The sequence below is a fragment of the Catharus ustulatus genome, chromosome 11 (genome assembly GCF_009819885.2).
Source record: "Catharus ustulatus isolate bCatUst1 chromosome 11, bCatUst1.pri.v2, whole genome shotgun sequence".
Classification (NCBI taxonomy): Eukaryota; Metazoa; Chordata; class Aves; order Passeriformes; family Turdidae; genus Catharus; species Catharus ustulatus.
The window spans coordinates 10722454-10743894 of NC_046231.1; the positions used below are offsets into that span (position 1 = coordinate 10722454).

At 36.8% G+C, this 21441-nt stretch overlaps 1 protein-coding gene across 6 annotated transcripts in view; it reads left to right on the top strand.

Annotated features, from left to right (window-relative positions):
* The window catches only part of CHD9 (chromodomain helicase DNA binding protein 9), a 71743-nt gene that overhangs the window by 26142 nt on the left and 24160 nt on the right, over window positions 1-21441 (top strand). For all 6 annotated transcript variants that reach the window (XM_033070013.1, XM_033070008.1, XM_033070010.1 and 3 more), the window contains 14 exons: window positions 3286-3397; window positions 6506-6655; window positions 7781-7849; window positions 7938-7993; window positions 9357-9474; window positions 9970-10056; window positions 11290-11427; window positions 13599-13720; window positions 14953-15196; window positions 16283-16459; window positions 17304-17447; window positions 17551-17806; window positions 18606-18816; window positions 20793-20988. In XM_033070013.1, coding sequence (XP_032925904.1) covers window positions 3286-3397; window positions 6506-6655; window positions 7781-7849; window positions 7938-7993; window positions 9357-9474; window positions 9970-10056; window positions 11290-11427; window positions 13599-13720; window positions 14953-15196; window positions 16283-16459; window positions 17304-17447; window positions 17551-17806; window positions 18606-18816; window positions 20793-20988 — 2080 coding nt within the window. The remainder of the gene's footprint in view (window positions 1-3285; window positions 3398-6505; window positions 6656-7780; window positions 7850-7937; window positions 7994-9356; window positions 9475-9969; window positions 10057-11289; window positions 11428-13598; window positions 13721-14952; window positions 15197-16282; window positions 16460-17303; window positions 17448-17550; window positions 17807-18605; window positions 18817-20792; window positions 20989-21441) is intronic.

Sequence of the window (21441 nt, forward strand, 5' to 3'; positions counted from 1 at the left end):
TTAAACCTTTTTTGTGCTATAAATTTCTCAACACCTTTAGTTTGTAATTCTAGAAGAAGGATATATGTATTGAAGAAATCGACAATGTCTAATTGTAGAAATATTTATAGATGTTATGTAATAAGATAAATATAAATTGTAAAAGGCAAAAGAACGTGAAATTGGAGTGGAGTCTGCTGATATTATTTATGCCATGTCTACAGTGTGCTGTTAACTTTTCATAGAAACAGAATAGATAGTTTCTGTTCAGAACAGTTTGTTTCAGCGTAGAAAAAGGGATTTTAGCCAAGGATCTTTATGCTTTCATGCAGAAATTTATAAACTGGCAAGAGAGCTTGTTCGCTCAATGAAAATTTTTCACAGAATTTATCCAGTTTACAAGCTTCTTAAAATCATTGTTTTCACATAGCAGATTTTTTTACAAGTTTTTGGCCAAAATATGAGCAGATTGCATTTTTACTGATAGAAATGTATGACTTTAGCACCATACTGTTGTTCAGCAACTTTTGATAGCAAGGAGCATTGTGATTCTGGGCACTGGATCAGAAAGAAGTGGAACTGCATTTATTCCTCTCATTGGCACCATATCCATATAGAGGAAGAAACATTCTGATCTACAGCATGCAGAGATATTCATAAAATTTCAGGGAGATGCTTGTGCAGTACTGAGGGTAGGGAGTGCAAAGCAAGACACAAAAGGTGACAGATGGAATATTGTGTGTAAGGCTGCAGGGGCAGAGCAAGAGGTGAACTCCAGGAGGAACTAAAACTAAAAAAAGGAGGGGAACAAATGTGCAAGGAAAGATGGAGCTAGAGCAGTCTAATCACAAAATACCCTATGTTCTAAAGCAGAATGTCCTTCAAATCCTCAGCTATTCAATGGATACCACTAGAACCCATAGTAAACCCCATATCCCTTCATATTGTGCTTCTTCAATACTAAAGGACTCTTGGGCCTAAAATAGTAAACAGTAGTGCATGAAGTGGGAATGATCTGTGGTTGGACAGATACAAATACTGTAAATGCAGCATGCATTTAGGGATTGTTTTAATCTACCATTTCACAAAAGAGGATCAAAATTTGGAACAGATTGCCCAGGTGCCTACCAGCTGTCAGCCTTGGAGATAGGTGGAACAACTGGGCTGAGCAGCAGAAAAGAACTCTGAAGTTGGCTTTGAGTAGGGACCTCAGATATTCCCAAGACCTCTTCCAGCTTGACTTGTATCTTACCCCTTGCTTGATTAAAGAACATTCAGTTTTCCTTTTTCTTCAAAAGAATTTAAGAGCAGGGAAAACATATATTGATACTTCCTACCATTTTTCCAAACCTTAAAAAGGTGCAAACCAGGAGCTTGATGGGGTGGGGTGGATATTGTTTCATGAATGATCTGCCAGAAAATTCTCACTCATAAGTTTACCGGGTTTCCCTTTAAACGCATGTCAAATTTTAGCATCCAGAATTCCATTTAACAACAATTTCAGAAGGTCAATCGCAATGTGCCTTGTCTGCATAATTTTGGAATATATTAGCTGATTTGACATATTAGTGACAAGTGCTAATGTAGCACTGAAATTCTGTGAAACAAAGTGAGATAAAAATGGAAAAAGTGATTATCCAAGTCCGTCACTAGAAAGTGTCATATTGGACAAATACCCGAGAATACAAGCCTTAAAATAAAAACTAAGAAAAAAAAGAAAGATGATTCCTAATCAGAGCTTGAAAAGTGAGGGGAAAAAATGCTCAAACTAACCTTGAAGTCAGTAGTGAAACCAGTGTGTTCATTGCTGAAATTATTTCATGTGATTATGAAACATGTTTTCTAAGTAATAATTAAACTGAAAACATCTAATGGAAAGCCAAGGACCAGAATTTACTTGTGAACAAGCAGGTCTATGATTATGCTGACTACAGCTTCATTTCAACCTGCATCCATCAGTGCTGTTCACTTTGTGCTAGAAGTGAAAAAAATATTGGAGTGGAAAATCTTCTGTGGTTCTAGGGGTTTTAGCCTTTCCACTGGACATAGTGATTAAATATTGAAAAGCTATGAAAATATTCACTGCTTCTGAAAGATTGCTTCTGCAGTCTTTTGTAAACCGTGCTGCTTAAACTTTCCATAGTGTTTAGGTAGCTTAAGATGTTTGTGTTCCAAGTGAACTGTTAGTCTGAACACAGTAAATACGTGTGGTCTCTTGTTTGAACACTTGCAAAGAGGAGTAAATGAGTTGTGTTTCAACCATTACATTCTCACCAATAGTATTCTCATCAGGTGACCAATATATTTGATGTTATATTGCTGTAAAATAACTTGTCTATATAATCTTATGCTTGTTTGTAACATGGCAGAAGCAGCTTGTATGCTGGAGCACTTTCCTCACCTCACTTTGTGTTACAAATCTGATCATACGAGACTATATAAAATATATATTTTAGGACAACTCTGAGTCTGATTTTTCTCAAATAGTTTGTCCTTATTTTGTAATTATGCCACTGTAAACACATTTAAAGAAGTGTATTTGGCACATTTCAAATATGGAAAAATATTTTTACACCCTTTAGTTAGAAACAGATTTGATGAATTGGTATGATGATGTACAGTGTAATCCTTAAATCCAAACAGAGAAATAATTGGTGCATTTTCGTTAGAGTTGAATTTATTCAGCACAATAGTGATTCTTAACATACTCTGATAGATTCTAAGATTAGTTACAGATGAAACTACCAGATTTTGGATACAGCTTCTTTTTTTTTTTTTTTTGAGGGCAAAACAAGATTTGTTCAATTCCCTTATTTTTACCACTGAATGACTTATTTAAGCGTAGAAGTTTTGCATGTCAGACAGCTTTGAGTGATTTTTAGGTTATTCTCCAGAGTTAATTTTTTTGACTAAAAATAAGGGAAGCAACATTTCACAATGGTACACGTTTTATGATAAATCATTTAGTGTTGTCTTCTGCAGATGGTATCTCTGCTGACTTTGTGTAGTTTACCATTGTGAATTGGTTTAAATGTTGAATTTTGTATTTTTGTTTCTCATGTAACGATTTAAAATGTGTATGATAATTAGGAATTTGTGATGGCAAGGTAACTGTAGAGAAGCTCACTAACACTAGTGAGCAGTACTGTCTGCTGTAAGGTATTTGAGACCTATTACTCGTATTTCAGACAGGGGTGCTATCTGAGTTATATATTGAGGATACAGGAATTGCTAGTGATTTGATCTTGAAGTTACACACATGGATGTACAGCATTCACTCAGAGGCTGGGGATTTGTTTCTGACAGAAAGCTGATCATCACACTGGGCAAAAAGCAGAAAAGGAAAAACGAATCTTCAGATGAATTGTCTGATGCTAAGCAGACTCCACAGCAGCCACTGAAAGATGAAGACTCACAGGTAAGTAGTTGGTACTCTCCATTTAGAAATGTCTGTGTGTTATGTCTACAGATCTTTTTCCCCTCTCTCCAGAAAGTTGTACTTCCTTTGACACAGTGACAGTTACTCTCACACTTCTGTGTGTCTCATAGGTAGAACTTTTCATCATCAGCCATTTTTCTCAGTTGAAAATCAGAAAATCCTACAGGGTAGAATCCTTTTTCTGTAAAGGGATGTCAGTGCCCTGCTTGTGTCTGTTTAATTTCAGTACAGAGGCCCATAGATTTGAGACTGTAATACTTACACTGAGCTGGCAGTTAGACCCAATCCTTACTTTGGCTAAGTGTGAAAATGCAGAGATTGCCTAAGAGACAGGAGGACATTTGTCAGTGAAGCTGTCTCTTTGCGAACTTTTAAAAGGGTTGTTTCAGGCTTTAATGTTTTTTTTTTCCCTGAGCTCTGCTTCTGTAGAAACTGAAAGAACAGATTTCTTGCAGTGTTCAATATGCTGATAGGCTCTAGTTGCTTGTGGAATACTTCTGAAGGAAGTGCTAGATGAAGAATTGAAGTGGTCAAGTCATTCCCTGGAGAAATAGCTGAAATAGTAGTAATGCAGCTAATTATTTTTACTTGTGCACAAAGAAGCATGAATTGTTGATAAGAGGCTATATTCTATTTATGTTTGCATTACTAACAGAATTATAATTTCTTGCTTTAGGGCAGTCTCCAGTAAAGTAAGGTTATGTGCTGGAATTGCACAGGTTTTTATCCTGTGGCAATTTCATCCAGAGGCAAAATCAGTATTCAAAATAAGGTGCTGCTGAGTAAAAATTAATTGCATTAGTTGATAGTAGTTGTCAAAAAACAATTATGAGATACTGAATTGCCCTCTGGTGTTTCACGTATAACAGTGCTGGAGGGGAAAAGGGATCAGAAGCCATTTCCCAGAGTGACTTCTCATTAACTGATGTGATAGCTTGTCTTAGGTAAAGGTTGCCTGAAAGGATCTGTGACTTTTCAGTTGTGTTCTGTTATCAGATAGATATAAGTTTATAGGCCGGTAAGTGTAATATAAAAGACTGAAGATCAGTTCTTTCTTGGGTGTATCAGGAAATCACCTGCTGGAAGTGTGAAGGGAAAAGAGGGTAGAGATAATCGGGGCTGATTATCGTGAGATCCAGGTGAGAGAGAAATAACTTTTACTGCAGAATGTCAGAGCATTGCCCTGCGCTCTTTGAAGGAACCGGGGAGAAGTAGGAAAGACACAAATTGCTTTACTTCATTAATTCATTTTCTCTTTAATTTTTGAACATGTTCATGATTTTATTTTCAAAGAGCTGTTTCTAATTTCTGCTGCAAATAGCTATTTCGAAGCTCTGGGGGGCAATTTTAGGCCTTTTTTCCCCCTAATTCATTTTGCATGCTTAGTTTCACATTAAGTGTCTTCCTTAAATAGATGGAAATTTTTTTTTTTTTTTTAATGTGTGGTGCTACTTCATTTTGTATCTTAGAGCCATTTGTTTATGGCCATAGTTCTCAGCTCAGGGAAATACAGAAGTTTTTTTCCAAACAGCTCAGATTATGTATTAATGTGGTAGAGAACATATGTTGATGTTTTGCTAATCACTTCTTACTTTAAGAAAAGACATAGTGAGAAGAATTGAAAATGCCAGTTACATAATCTTGCATTGCTCATGTTACCTGGTTTGTTTTTTTTTTTAAACCTACTTCTGTCAGCAAACTTATTGATTTAAGTACAATGTGACATTAGTGTGTCTTCAGAAATTCCTTTTGGTGATAATACTCAACGCTGCACACACTTTATGGAAGAACAGCTGATCTACATAACTGGAAAGCTTATGAAGGAGTTTCATTTTTGCAGCTTTTTTGGACGAATGGTCATACCCATTCTTTGACTTGTACTATACCCATAGTATTTCTGCTCTGTACCTGCCATGTAGTTGTTAAAGTACAGCTACATCTTTTACCAGATACTCTGCAGACCAAGGGCTGAATTAACACTCAGGAAGAAAAGTTCTGTGCTGCAATTCACCATTACTTAATATGTGCTCTGCAGAAACCAGTGTGACCACAGGAGTTTGGGTTTTGTCCTGTTCACAACTTGTTCTCCCAACTGAGTACTGCAGTCTAATAAAACAGTGCAACCTGCAGTGGATTTTCCTGCACAAAAATACCGTTTTCTGTGTAGCTCAGTATAATAAATTTGTTTTGTAGAGACTGTTTTGTTTTGCTGTTTTTATTTTAGTGATGATCAGTTCTCTAAAGCAGATTATAGTGTTTTCAAATGTTAGCTGACTAGTTTGATACTGCTATTTTTATCCAGTGAATCCAATTTACAAATTAATCTTACGGTTAAATAGGCAGTGTCTCATGTATTGGTTCTGAGGGGCTGGAAGTGTTATGTAATATCCCAATAATTTTAAATATTTGGAACTGTGAGTGACGGGGAATTATTTTCTTTGACTGAACATTATTTCTTCAGCTGGAATTTCTTGTCCTCAGATTCTTGCAGAAACCAGAATGAAAGATTAGAGAAAGGAACTGCAAAGTAAGCCAAATAATGCTGTTCAACAAGCCTTGATTGAGGTGGAGGAGACAATACAGATCTTAACAAAGCAACAGACTTCATTAGCCTTCATGTCAGACTTCATCAGCAATCTGACCAATATGATCTAGTCAAAATCTCCATAATTTTTTGTATAGCACCACTTAATAGAGACACATCAGCTTATTTTATATCTTTCCCTCTGATTCTGGAGTTGGATGGTAACACTCTGCTGTTACACTGCACTAGGAAATCGCTGTTGAAATACTGGTGCTTGTGGGAGATCTGTTATGTACCAGCTTTGCTCCCATACTCTGAAAAGAGTGTTCCACATTTGCTTTTGAAACCTAAATTTAAAAGTATCGTATGCTTACATGAAAGACAGAATAACAATTTAATTCAACATAAGTGGATAACAGAGGTACATTATTTCATGTTTATTATCAAATGTTGACCTTTGGTTTTAGGTACAGCTGAAGTATTGCTTAGAGTGTCCCAAAACATGCAGTTCATGTTAGGGGAAATTTTGGGTAAAACTATCTCTTATTTGTCCTGCATGGCAGAAGAGAAGATCAAATCGTCAAGTTAAAAGGAAAAAATATGCTGAAGAAGGAGAAGGGAAACAATCAGAAGAAGAAGCAGCTAAAGCTTCTGCTAAAATTAAGAAGAATTCTGCCCCTTTACCTGCTGAACAGCCTTTGCAATTATTTGTGGTAAGTAAAAATTTACTGTGGGAATTTTCTGTTTGTTTCAAGTAGGTCAGTAAATAAAGCTCCTAACTTGGAATGCATTATTATTTCTAAGACACAGTTTAGTGTGACATTTTACTAAGATCTTGAAAAATGGAAGAAATTATTTCTTACTATTTTTTGTGTTACAAACTTCTGTTGACTAAATTGAAATAAAGAATAAGACTAAGGATGTGTGTATCTCAAGTAACTTTTTATAGGCATATGAAAAAGCTCTGTTCTAATGCTACCATAACTTACAGAAACATCAAATTATTTGGGGGGATCTCTGCTTACTGAGGTATTTAAAAAGTAGTATCTCCTCCCCCCACAACCCTTTCAGGTTTACACTTCACTATTCAAACTTAGTGTCGAGCCATTCAAGGTAAACAGCGTGGCAGGGAAGAAACAGGAAAAAAGTGTTTATGAGATGCTTGAAAGAGTGCCAGCAGTTGTAAGGGAAGGAAAATGGTGGTATGGGAATGGTTAGGAACAAATCAGACAGGAGGTAAGGTGGCTGACTATTGCAAGCAACTTTTACAGATCACCTGTCTTTGGAGCCACAGCCCCAGTTGTGGCAGAGCCTTGTAATCCTATCTGTGCCTCATCAAAGCCCTGCTGGAATTCTCAGCCATGACCTCCTCTCCCTTATTCCACAGCATGTTTGTTGTCTGTGTGCAGAGTAGATGGATCAGACTGAGTTTGCCACGTGCTGGGTTTCTTTCCTCTTTTTCTACCTGTCAGTCAGAGTTGTTCTCCAGTTGTGTGTAACTAAATTCTGCAGATGTCCAGTGCATCAGTTTAACTCAGCAGAGCATTCCCAGTGTCTGGCAAGCATCAGAGTCCCCAGTGCTTGCACTGAGTGTGTTTGGCAGGTGAGCACTGCAGCTGATGCTGTTTGGAAGTGCCAGACTTACTGTGCTTTTGCATGTAAACCTTTCTGGGTAAAGACCTGGATTTTAAATTTTACTCCCAGCCTGTTAGGGAATGCTGCAGTTGGGGGTCAAACTCACCTTTATTGCTCACCTTCTGACCAACCACATGTGGTTGAAGCCTGAGAGAGAGTGCATTTACTGTGGTTTTATAATATCATTGTTTTCATGTTTATAGGAAAATCCAAGTGAAGAAGATGCAGCAATTGTAGACAAAATCTTATCCTCCAGGGTAATAAAGAAAGAAGTAAGTGATTGTCTTGGGATAAAATAATTTATTCGAGAAAGGGGTTTACATCTGTCATTTTACATTTCCCCTGAACTTCCTTTTCCAGATATCTGCTGGGATGACAGTAGACACAGAAGAGTTTTTTGTCAAATACAAGAACTAGTAAGTATTAAAAAGTTGTTTCATTGGATGTGTTGACTAAACTGTTTAGTATCATATTTATGTACTCAAGTTTTGTATTGTTTGAAGGTTATTTTGTCATCTATTGATATTTTTCTTTTCCAGTTTGATCTTTACATTTTAAGAATCTGTAATATGGTAGTAATAATTTTAAAACTGAGTATTGTGAAACCAGCACTGTCCAATAAGCTGGCAGCCCTTATTTGCCAAAGGACAGAATTTTTTAGAGATGATATTTATTAAATTAGAAGATATATTATTGTTTATTAAATTCAGCAGGGACTACATGTGTGAGGCAAATTTTTATTTCATGAATTTAAATCAGAGGGGTTTTGTGAACCTAAATTAGATTTACAGTGTCATGCATTTAGGAGATGCTGATGTAGTAGTTGAACTTACTGTCTCAAAAAAAAAGTTGTGATAGAAATGATTTTACATCAAAAACAGAAAATAAAAAAAATGAAGAAAAATATATTTTCTCCATATTTTATTTTCAATTTCATATCTGTTTTCCTGTCACTACTCAGTTCTTGATGCTGAGAATCTGAGCTTATTTTAAATTTTACGTATGTGAATAATTTAATCAGATTTTTGCTATAATAAATGTAATTTTATTTTGAAACTCTAGTTCCACATGTTGTTGGAAACCATTTACCTTGTGTTTTTCTGAAAGGGTAAAATCTGTCTTTTAATTTGAGAATGAGTAATCCCCAGCTGTACTTTCTTTCCAGCTTATCTTTAGAAAGCTTAAGAAATGATGAAAATACACTAAAAAGGGGTGTGAGGAAGAAATATGTGTACTTGTGTAATGTAATTTCAGAAAGGCTCTCCTGGGGGCAGGTAGATGCTGTAGGTACTGGTGTTGCTGCTTCCTCCTCCTTTGACTCAGAGCTTCTCTCCCAGCCAAGGGCAGGGCAGGTTCCTCTCTGCCGTTCTCTCTCCTGCTCTGCTGTTCCTCCTGAGCTTTCCTTGGGCTGGGCTGTGATCAGCAGTGCCTGTGAGAGGTGGTCACAGCAGGTACATGGGAAAATCAGATCCAATGCATGAAGGCATTTCTGTCTCTGGGTGCTTTCTGATTGAGGTGTCAGATTTTAAACTTGACTTTTTTTAAGCTCACTTGAAATAAGCTTCTTTCTCTTAGGGCACATGAAAGAAATTTGTGACTCTGTAGAGTTCTGCAGATTCCAGCTCAAAAACACTGCACTAACTAGGTGCTGCAAGATGATTATTTGGAAGAATAAATCTTTGATCTTTATGTTGGATTGTTATTTTAACTTGTATATTAAAAATAGGTAATAAGTTTTTGCTTTCACCAATGTGTTAATGTCAATCTCTGTGATTTTAGCTCATATCTCCACTGTGAGTGGGCCACAGAACAACAGCTTTTAAAGGATAAAAGAATCCAGCAGAAAATAAAGCGATTCAAAGTAAGGAAAGCACAAAGAGCTCACTTTTTTGCAGATGTGAGTATGAAATAAAAATTAAATAAGCTTTTTTTTTCCATGTTAAATTGTGATGAGTAGTTTGCCTTTATATAAAAGAGCTGATTGTTAGGAACTAAAAATGAGCCTTTGGTGTTGGTTGCAGCAGGGAGTGTGGGTAATTTAAAGCAGCAAGTCTTCTGGAGTCCTGAACTAACCTGACTTATGTGGTCTAAAAGTGGAATTGGTTGAGTAACTACTTAGAAGTGGTTAGGAGGGAAGGATTGTGTCAGTATGGCTAGTTTCTGTTGGACTTCACATGACAACACTTCATTCCAGAATGAGTGGATCTAGTGTCAAATTCTCTTCAGTGAGTGTTGCCCAAGAGAACCAAGGGGGTGTGTGCTTTAAGATCTCTGTGCAGAAAACTCAATAATTTCCAACTACCAAATTAATTTTGTGTATGAAGAGACCATGTCCTAGCAAATACCAACTATTTTTGCCTCTCTACTGATTTTTATTAATCTTTCACTGCAGATGGAAGAGGAACCTTTTAATCCTGACTATGTTGAAGTAGACCGGGTATTAGAAGTGTCTCTTTGTGAAGATAAAGACACTGGTGAGGTAAATATGTCTTAAAACAAGTCAGGAAGATACAACTTCAAGCAGTGTTTGACAATTGTAATTTTATCAGATCTCAGAATAGCACTTCAATGATTTGAAAGCTTCAATAATATTTTTAATGACACATGACAGTCTTGTCCTCTCCTGTGCTAGCTGTGGATTTGAAAGAGAAATCAGTATTTAATAGCTTATATTTTTATTAGTATTAATAGGTCATATTAGGTAAAGCTTAGGTATTGATTGACGTGAATGTGAGGCTCAATAATTTTCTTGAGTTCCATCAAAGGCTGATCCCATATCCTGTCCTGTCTCTCTGATAGTGGCATGGGGTCACTGGTAATAAAAGCTTTAGGCAACCAGTGATTTGAAGGGCTTTGATAGCCACCAGTGAACCTTTTCCTCTGTATTTATTAAAACTCTGTTTTTTAATATAAAGTACCTCTTCTGGAAAGTTATTACAGAACAAAAACATTCTGAGATTAAAAAAAGAAAACAGAAAAGCAAGTCAAGCAATTAAATTGCCAAAATTCAGAAAGAGTCTGAGAAAAGCGGAGATCAAAGGCTGAGAAGAAAGTTGTTGATTAAGGCTGTTGGAATACCTATAATGCTTATTCTGCTTGTATGGATAGCAAAATGAGCAGACTTTTACCCAGTGATTTCTGCATTAATCCTCCTAAAGCAGGGTTGAGAGTTAGAAATGACTTTTCATTGTATGCAGCAGATGTGTCATTACGAAACTTTTAGAAAAAAATTTCTGTATGTTGTTTATCAAGCCTATAAAGCTTTATCAGAGTTTTGTCCGTAAGACCTGTGGTTTAGGAGCTCTAAAGGTCTGGATTAGGCCTAGGTAGCCTGATTTGGGGAGTGGAGGAAGTGTCCTGGCTAGCACTTCTGTAGGGCATTCTGCCACCCTGCCCCATTTCCACAAATATCACAAATACTGTAATTCCTCTTTCCTGAGACTAAAACAAGATTTACTTGTGGGTAAGTGGGATTGAAAAGCGCTCTACAGGTCTACTGAACTGTGTGACATCTGCATCTAGAAAGTGGCAGAGTGTGGGGAGCCAAGGATAAGTAGGTAGATAACAGAAATCTACATGGAACATTTAAAAAATTGTCAAAATGTGGTTTTGATTCCAGTTCTTGTGTAAGCAAGCTACTCTAATAGTAAGGCATATTAACAGTCTGTATACTAAATTAAAAACTGATAACATTCAGAATTTTCTTCTGCAGCCTGTTATTTACTATTTAGTAAAATGGTGTTCATTGCCATATGAAGATAGTACGTGGGAGCTGAAAGAAGATGTAGATCAAGCAAAAATAGAAGAATTTGAACAATTGCAAGCTTCCAGGCCTGACTCAAGGAGATTGGTAAGATTATATCTAATTTACTTGTCTGTCTTGGTAAATATGACTTGGTTTTCCCAACTTCAAACTCCTGTGTTAAAACATAAAGCTTACTGACATTCTGTGTAAAGTGTTTGTGTGCCTTGTTACCTAGGAAAAATAAAATACTCAGGCATAGATAAATATTCTTACCTTAGTTGTTACTCTAAAAAAAATAAAATTTTTTGCTTAGAGAAAGAACTGAAATACTGTGGCTTTCTGAGTTTCTAACTGAGCAATGAGCCACACATTGAAACTGGGTATCACAGAACTGAACACCTTGAAAATGAACAGAAGCCAGGATGACGTATTAACACCCTTTTATAGAGAAGAGAGTTAAATTTTGTGCTTCTGCACTGAAGGGAATTGGCAAATGAGATCTGTCAAACAGGTTCTGTAATTTCTTCCTGCTTTTATTTTTCTTCTTGTTGCTAAAGAGCTAGCTGAAAGGAAGAAGAATCCGTGTAATTAGGAAATGCGTTTAATCTTGAAATTATCAATCTTCTGTCTCCTAGAGCAGGAGAAAGCAAAATAGTTCTATTTCAAGTCCTGTATGTCATTGTCAGAGTAGGACATGTGTCCTGCGTGGTGTAGTACAACACTTGTTCTAACTTACTTCTTTTACATAACTAAATATGCACAGTATTTTAATTTGGAGGCTTTGGAATTTATTTTAATGGTTTTTCCATCTACAGATAATGACAGTAGTCACGATTAACATCTTCATATTATATCGAGTTCATTTTTGTAGTATTTATTTAAAATCCTGACATTTTGGCATGTGGGAAGAAGAGCTTTTATACCTCTGTTACCATATTTGGTTGTGAAAGAAAGAGATGATTAAAGCGCAACTGTACAACTGACAGTCATCTCAGCATCAGCAACAAGTATTTTTGCTTCAGGCTCCAGCAGCTACAAGAAATTATTTGCTGACTGCAGCCCTGCAAGCAGGAGCGTGGCTGCTCTGGGAGTGGGGGAGTGGACAGATGGCAGGTGGTGGGAGAGGGGAGGAAGCCACAGCTGCTGGGGAGGGACAGCTCCTGCTGCGCCCTGACCTGGGCTCAGGTGATGCTGACGCTGCCAGTGCAGAGACAGAAAAGTCACATGGAAAATTCAGAGTTGCCACATAAGGCCATGAGTCTTGAGTGAATGCAAGCTTTTGTGAATGCTGAGAAGTAGGGGGAAGGGGGGCGGGGCTAGTACAGCTGGTGAGAAAAGCTCCTGCTGAAATTACTTGAATGTGTGAGTTTGTTCATGTTGGGATGCAGGAGCTATCAGAAGAGTTTTCTTCTGGAATCCCACCTAGTACCAGTCAAAAACTGCATGATTTCACCTCTAAGTTGCCTGCTAAACTAGAGGCCAGGCTGTTATGGCTTCAGGCTTGGGAACTTGTGTGTGTGTATATACACATAAATATTTTATACGCAGCTTCTCAGCTTTCCTTAGTTTGTGAGGGCCCTGAAGGTGATACACCTGAAGGTGACACACCTCGGTACTCTGTTTTGTCGTGGCCATTGTATCCTGACCCTGCCCATCGTGATGCTGTTTTGATCTGATCCCTTGGGGAAATCTCTTCAGGACACTAAACCTCTCAGAAGTTTATTTTTTGGCTTCCTGCATTGGCAGTGGGATGGAGTGATCAACAGTGCAGGGCAAGTGCAGAAGGGAGAGGGCAGGATCACAGTGTCTGTGTAGATGCCCAGACTGCTGCAGCATCAGCTTCCAGAGCTGCTTGAGACATCAGGGATGTCTCTAATCCCAATACTCGGTTGACTGTCTTGTAGGTTGACTGCCTGTTCTTCTGCCAAAGTGAAACTTCATGTTGTCTTGAAATTTCATATATATAAATGAATTTGTGTGCCATATTATTCCTGCCAAAGTATTTGTATTCTGTTTTTTAGAAACCAGTTGCTTAATTTAATTATGATAGAGACTTTAATTAATTTTTAAAAATAGCAATTCATAGAGAAAAATAAATACGAAATTCAGATTTCTGTAGATTATTAATTAATGATGTTAACAATGGCACTTCTCTTTTAAGGTTGAATAATAACATTCTACATCTAAAGTGATACACGCGCAAAATAATGGGGTTTGATATTTTTGAAAAATAAAGCATGTATTAATCTGTCCATATATTAATCTTTCCCTTAAAGGACCGACCACCTCAAAACTCCTGGAAGAAGATAGAACAGTCCAGGGAATATAAAAATGGCAATCAGCTCAGGGAATATCAACTGGAAGGACTTAACTGGCTACTATTCAACTGGTACAATAGGTATATGCATGGAATATTTTTTAATGTAGATTTTAAAATGTATGGAGTGAATTGCTTTTGTTGGGAATGAATACTATTTTAACTAAATTTATTACAGTTTCTCTGCTTATAGCTAAAAGGATGCAGCTGGAACAGATTTCTCCCTTTGGATGTGCAATGATGTTTTATATGACAAAAATTGACAAAATATTAAAATAAGGCAACTAATATAATGGAAAATAAATTTTCAGTGGCTGTGAGGAAATTAAAGCAAAAACAACTGAATTGCAAGCTTTCACAATTTTCAAAACTGATAAACACTTGCACCTTTCAAAATGAATGCTAGAAATAGTACAATAAAGTTACCTATTTTCAAAAGTAAGGCTAGTAAATATTTGTATTATCTGTATTTTAAGCTTAAGTTAACTTTTGTGCATTAATACTATGTATTATGAACAGAAATATAATCACTTGGAAGGTCTTTTCTAGAATTATGTATTTTCTCTCTTTCTAAGTTGATTTTCTATTAATGAATCTTCCTGCTTGCTGTATTTCTGAAGTACCAGTTGCATGTCCCTTTTAGAGATGATGGCAGCAGGTGTAGCATTTTACCTTGCATATTATTGATCTGCAGAAGGAAATATGATTTTATTTCTCATTAAATCAGTGCAGAGCTGTGTGACATCTACAAACAGTGAAGGGCTGGAATGTATGGCTAAAGGCAAGCATGGAGTGGTGCTTCATGCAATAATTTAGTAATAGGCATCTGTCTAGTTCTGGAATCAAAAAATGAAGTTTGTTAATGATGCTCTTAGGCACTCCTTTCATGTGAGTGTAGCTGGGATACTTCCCATTTGTGATTTTTAGGGAATCTTCATTAATTTCTAGCAGTTTGTCAAGGTGAATGTGCATGTAGGAAACCTGCTTAATTTAAATTCCTTTAATTAGGGCAAAGGTAGTCCCAAAAGAATATTTCTGGAATATTTTTGTAGGAGACCTTCACGGAACATTCCATTCTCAGGTTTTGACAGTGTTAAACCTGATGCAAAGCTTGACACAAAGGTTTTGTGCACATTTTTTCACCTTAACCCCGGGGAATGCTTTCAAGGATCTTTTTACAGTGTCTCAGTCTTGACTGTTGTTGTAAACTGGTATATTTGAGCTTTGTTTTTGTAAACTGTTCATTTTAGTAACAGCTTTAGGGTCTGTACTTTCTTTGATGATAGTAACAAATAAATATTTTTTGCTTTCAGGCGAAATTGCATTTTAGCAGATGAAATGGGCCTTGGCAAAACCATTCAGTCCATTACATTTCTGTATGAAATCCTCCTGACTGGTATAAGAGGCCCTTTCCTGATCATAGCTCCGCTCTCCACTATAACAAACTGGGAGAGGGAATTCCGCACGTGGACTGACCTGAACGTTGTGGTGTACCATGGAAGTATGATCAGCAGGCAGATGATTCAGCAGTATGAGATGTACTTCAGGGACTCCCAGGTATTGTAATGTCACTTGTGTGCAGTAACTCACCCCAAACCTGACTCAGGTGGCAGCAGTGACAAGGGCACTTGACATTATCTGTGTTTTTATCTTGGTGAAAGTCACTTCACGTTCCAGGATGTTACATGTGAGCATCTTCAACAAATGCTTACTGGGTAAATTTAGTGGCAGTGTTTGCAGCAAGATGTGTGTGTTGTTTCACTGTGCTGAGTAATTTTGCAATTCAATAGCAGTGACGCTGGTACTCTTGTGGAGATTAAAGTGTACACAGATGGTTGCAGTTGGGTCCTGAATGTGAAGAGCAGGGAGAAAAAAATAATACTGATTAAGCTCTGCTACCTTTATGTAGCTGTTGATTTCCTTTTGCTGGTGTTAACTGTGTGCAGTCTGAACTTGCTTTTCTGAAATGCATGCCATTGAATGACATGAGAAAAACTTGAAACCTGACTATTTTAAAAGGATTTTTTTCCCTTTTTTGTATGTTGTGCATAAATAATTTTTGATTGACATGGTGTTTCTTCAAAATTGATAAAACTGAACTTTTTATTATCAGCGGTAAATATCAAAATGAAATCATGTTTGCCTAGTGAGTGATTCTGTACTGCCTTGCTGAAGGCCTTACATGTTCTCCTTGTCAGACCCATGGAGTAAACTGAATAAAAAGTTTTCATCTAGTTCTCAGGTGATACTGTGATTACTTATTGTTTGACTCTTAACTGTATTAACATCATATATTTTGATTTGACTGTAGAATTTTTCCTGTCACTCTTTCAGATTTTCTCAGCATTAAAAATGTGGTTTTATCTGTGGGCACCTTTTGAAACAGTTCTGTTAGATGGTTATATCTGTAGTTTAAAAGGGGTTAAATTTTTTCTGTTGCTTAGATAATACTGAATTTGGGTCCATGAATAATTACTCATTAGTATGAGTTAAGAGAGTTACAAAGATTATTAAGTGTGAGGACAAAGCAATTTATAGTGTAAAATCCAGTGTCTGGCTCTTGGCAAAATTTCAACAACAAAATCTGTGAACTGAGTACATGGGAGGGAATGTAACAAATTTTGTGTGTTGATGAATTTCTAGGGCCGTATTGTTCGAGGTACCTACAGGTTCCAGGCCATAATCACAACTTTTGAAATGATTCTTGGTGGGTGCCCAGAATTAAATGCAATTGAGTGGCGGTGTGTTATTATTGATGAAGCTCACAGACTGAAGAACAAAAACTGCAAACTTTTGGAAGGACTAAAATTAATGAACCTTGTGAGTAACTACAGTTCACTTTTTGGCATTGTTTTTACTTCAGTGTACCATGATAATAAATTAAAAATTTGCTTTACGTGCCGTAAAAGACCTCTCAAGCAGTGTTTCTTGAGAAATAACTATTCCTGATTCTCTTCAAACATATGTGGTTTTGATAGCTTGTGCTGGTATATTTGTGATTAAACAAAATGTGGCAAGTTCTCACTGTAAGCACAGTCTATTTCTGATGATACTGTTGTATAGTATTTGTTTTGATTAGGATGAAAATATCCTTTAAAATTTGCTGTAGCTTTTGTGCAATGTGTTAAAATTTAGAAAGTATTTTAAGCAAGTTATTTAACAATAAAAGCAAACAAGTAGTAGAATTTTAAACAGACTGATTGTCTAGTCCAGTATTTAAGAGTTTATTTTATACGGCTAAAGATTTTTAAAAGCTGGTACTACTGTGTATCAGATGCACCATGACTAGTTTTGCATTTTTTTATTGCTTCATTATTACTTTCCTCTGTTCTCAGTAGTCCTCTGAGTTGCTTTCTGATACATGTTCAGTGTATATTTTTCATACTGTAGAGAGGGAGGATTATAAATCTGTGAATATTACAGGCAAAGTTGAAGTGTTCACTCAGTCTTTCATTACCGATTTAGGAAGAGAAAGTTTAAAAGAAAGCTACTAGAAAATGCCTATTTTTTTAAAAGAAATCTGCTTATCTGTATTACCTGTGTGCTTAGTGACACACAGAACTGGTATTTTCAGGTTTTGATGCTCAGACTTAACACAAACATTTTTGCAAATGTGTGCAGATAGGGTTATGTAAGCTTGTTGGTTTTTTTTTTCCTTTTCTAGGAGCATAAAGTGCTGTTAACAGGTACCCCACTGCAGAACACAGTAGAAGAATTATTTAGCCTTCTCCATTTTCTGGAACCATTGCGTTTTCCTGCTGAATCTACATTCATGCAGGAGTTTGGAGACCTTAAAACAGAGGAACAGGTATGAGTTAATCTGAGCTTTAGAGTTTAGGGGGAACTGCCTTTTCATTGGGCTGCAGTATTACCTTTTTTCATGTTGCAACAAACAGTTGTGCTTCCTTTAGGTTCAGAAACTACAAGCTATCCTGAAACCCATGATGCTCAGGAGATTAAAAGAAGATGTAGAAAAAAAGCTGGCTCCTAAGGAGGAAACCATAATTGAAGTAGAACTAACTAATATTCAGAAGAAATATTACCGAGCAATTTTGGAGAAAAATTTTGCATTCTTATCCAAAGGAGCAGGGCAGGCAAATGTACCCAATTTGGTTAACACCATGATGGAACTCAGAAAGTGTTGTAACCACCCTTATCTCATCAAAGGTAAATACAGGATAAAGACTGATATTTTTAAACTTTTTACTTTTATTTAAAATATGTAAGAATTTTGTAATAATTCTTCTATGTTGTCTTCGGCTTTTCCGAGGATTGGGTTAGATGGAAACGTTTTTTTGATAGACACAAGACAAAGTTGTGAGACATTTGCATATTTGAGGCCTGAAGCTTGAACTTGATCTGTAGGATTTCACAGAATATTTAGAAGCAATTATCTCGTGGAGATGGTACAGCTCTTTAAAAGCAGTATGAACAAAACCTTTTAGCTCCAAGTTTTAAAATGAATGTTTCTTTCAAGTGATATGATCTCTGTCAGTTTTCATTGCTTTTCTCACTTACCAATAATTGGTGTTTTTCCTGACTTGCAAGAAAATACACTTTATGCTCCAAAAGTTTTGGCTTCGATTTCAGAAGTAGTTTTCAAAATACTGTTTTTTTGCAAAGACTCATGACCCATTTAAAACACCACAAAGACAAAATAATATTTTTTTTAGATTTTTTTAATATAAAATACTTGAAAATAAGTATTTCAGTTTTTGAGATTTGGAGGAGAGGGTTCACCTCATTCAAGGTGTGTGTTCTGTGGTGTTCTGCTTAAAAACTAAAGACTTGTTGTCAAAGTTGATAATAGATTTTCTTGCTTAGACATTAGATCCATCCAGAATTCTGTTCTGTGTCCATCAGTGCCTGAAGGGGGGTATTTAAAATACTGCACTGATTTTGGTAACTGTGTGCAGAGATATTTGTGAAGATACATCCATGGATATGGAAATATATTCTTTGATAGGTGCTGAAGAGAAGATCCTTGGAGAGTTTAAAGAAACATACAGTCCAAGTGCTCCTGACTTCCACCTGCAAGCAATGATCCAATCTGCTGGTAAATTGGTTCTTATTGATAAGCTTCTTCCAAAAATGAAAGCAGGAGGCCACAAGGTCCTTATCTTCTCTCAAATGGTGCGCTGCCTTGATATTTTGGAGGATTACCTTATACATAAAAGGTAAGATTCATCTTTTGTATATTTTATATAGTATATTGTTCAGTGTGAATGGTAGTGCAGGATTAATGACAGCAGCACACCAAAGCTGGGCGTTCAGTTTTCTTTTGTTTGCTAATCAGTGTGTAACTTTGTGTTCTGCGATTGTTTGCTCACGACTAACTTAAAACGTCAGAAAAAAACTAAAGAATTGTCCAATTTGAGTAACCCATGTGCCTTCAGTCTGTTGCTTTTTCCATTAAACATAAAAAACAGTTAGGTATGTACTGTTTTTATATCTTCTGTCAGAAACCACACTTACCATTGCTTGTCCAAACCCCAGGAAGCACTTCACTTTGCTTACACGGTGTTGAACCTGGACCAGATGATCAAGATACAGCTCCTTACTTCCAAAAGAATATAAACCCAAAGTGATAAACGACTGGGGATGTGTTTTTTATTAATGGAAAAGTGCAAATGTTCTTCCTGTCTTTGCTAAATTGACTGCTTTGAAGTTTGCAGCAGAGCTGAACTGCCAGCCATAAACCTGCTCCTTAGGCTGGCTTTTGCCATCACATGTACACCCTCTGATTGTTATAGACTATTGACTCCATGGAAACTAAATGCTTATTTGAGCATGTGACTAAATAAATGCATGAAACCTTGAACCTTAAACTTGGTTACAATTAGTAGTTGCTGTATCAACCTGAAAATCTATAACAAGGCATAGTTCTCGTTGTTTTACCAGTGGGTTTGTTGCAATGTGCATACTGCTTTGAAGTGTGTAATTCTAAGTGAAAACTACATCACAGTAACATAGAGTTAACATGTTGAAAAACAAAAAATGTTAAACCTTCCTGCAGTGGGTACTGGAATACTGGATAATAGATTATTTTAATATCTGTTTTAATGATAGTTTTATATTGAAGCTGTCTGAACTGGGAGAGCAACACTTTCTATTTTATTTTAAAAGATTAATTTTAACTTCATAGTAGTACTTATAATCCAGTGTGGAAAATGTTCCTTTTTCTGCAGCGTTGTTACATTTAGACCAGTGAATCATATCTACAGGTGGAATCTTTTGAAATCCATAGAAGCTGTAATTTGCTGTGTGCTACCATTTGATTAGAAGTGTTGGAGTGCAGACATGATCAGACTTAGCACTTAACAGAATTCAGGCCTGCAGGAGATAGATGGCTGCGTGCCAGAATGCCTGTGGTCCTGTGGATTATCTGCTGTGCCATTTTATAGCTGATGAGAAGAAAAATGGTTGTGAGGCTTTTTGGCTACTAGATACACATTCAGCATTTTACTCAGTTTACAAGAACAGAAGTATTGCTCCCTTTTTAAGCATTTTACTTGATTTCAGAAGTTTCAAAGCAGTCTTTGTAATTGCCGAAGGTAACAAATGACAGTTTCGCTTCAGGCTTGAAAACTTGCTGGGTTTAGTCCAGGAGGCCTTGATAAAGACTGTTAAAGGTGCTGTCATGTCATTTTTGTTGCATTTCTCTTAATCTTTACAGAATCAATATGCAGTTTGTCCAATGACAGCTCACCAAGTTCTGGTTTCTGCCGATTTCTTGGTTACCCTTAATGTGTTCAGGCAATTTGGATAAAATAAGAGTCCACTGTCCTACTTCTGTGACCCTAGGCAGAGATCCAAGGATATGTGAAAAACTTGAGTGTCCCTAGAGGACGTCAGGTTAGGGTGTGTTTTAATGCAACTAAGTAATGCAGGTATAATCAGGTAGTTACTTAGTGGACAAAATGCAGAACTTGTCTTAAAATGCTCAGTGTTTGGACTTGCTGATGTGCATTGGTATTACAGCTGCGCAAGTTCTGACATGATTCTTGGTTATGTTACCCACTGCTAATCAGAGTTAGTCTTCATCACTTTCCTTCACTGTAAAGAATAAATATGTAAGCAGTGGACCTGTTCAAAGGACTCTAAGTTACAGAAGCATTTGTAATGCTCAGTGTGCTGTCTGTGGCTGTTGCAGGTACCTGTACGAGCGGATCGACGGGCGCGTGCGAGGGAACCTCCGGCAGGCTGCCATCGACCGCTTCAGCAAACCGGACTCGGATCGCTTCGTCTTCCTCCTCTGCACCAGGGCTGGGGGCCTGGGCATCAACCTGACTGCGGCAGACACCTGCATCATTTTTGATTCTGACTGGAATCCCCAGAATGACCTGCAGGTAAGTTTCTTTGAGTGTGATAGAGAGCCCTAATTAAACCCAATGGATAAAAAATTTGTCACTTTGATCATTGTCTGTGTTTGAACACACATAATTTTAAAATGTTCATGTTTTTAAGTCATGTGTTTAAAGTTTTTTGATGCCTTCAATTCAGAAGAGGTTTCATTTGGTTGGGAACTTTACTTTCAAATCAGTTACTTTTGAAAAATATGGCACAGGTAAAGTCAGTGCTTTGATAAAACCCTTAAGAATTGATGGCACTTTGAGCCCAGGGGCTATATTTTGTATGTACTCAATAACGCAATTTATGGAAATAGAGGTGTTCAGTTGAAATATAATATACAGAAAAGGATTAATACGCATTAAGAAAAAGTGAATTAATCTAATCTAGGAATTGGATGCGGAAATTGAAATAATTCTCAAGTTGCAACTCCTTTACCATTTGTGTCAGGG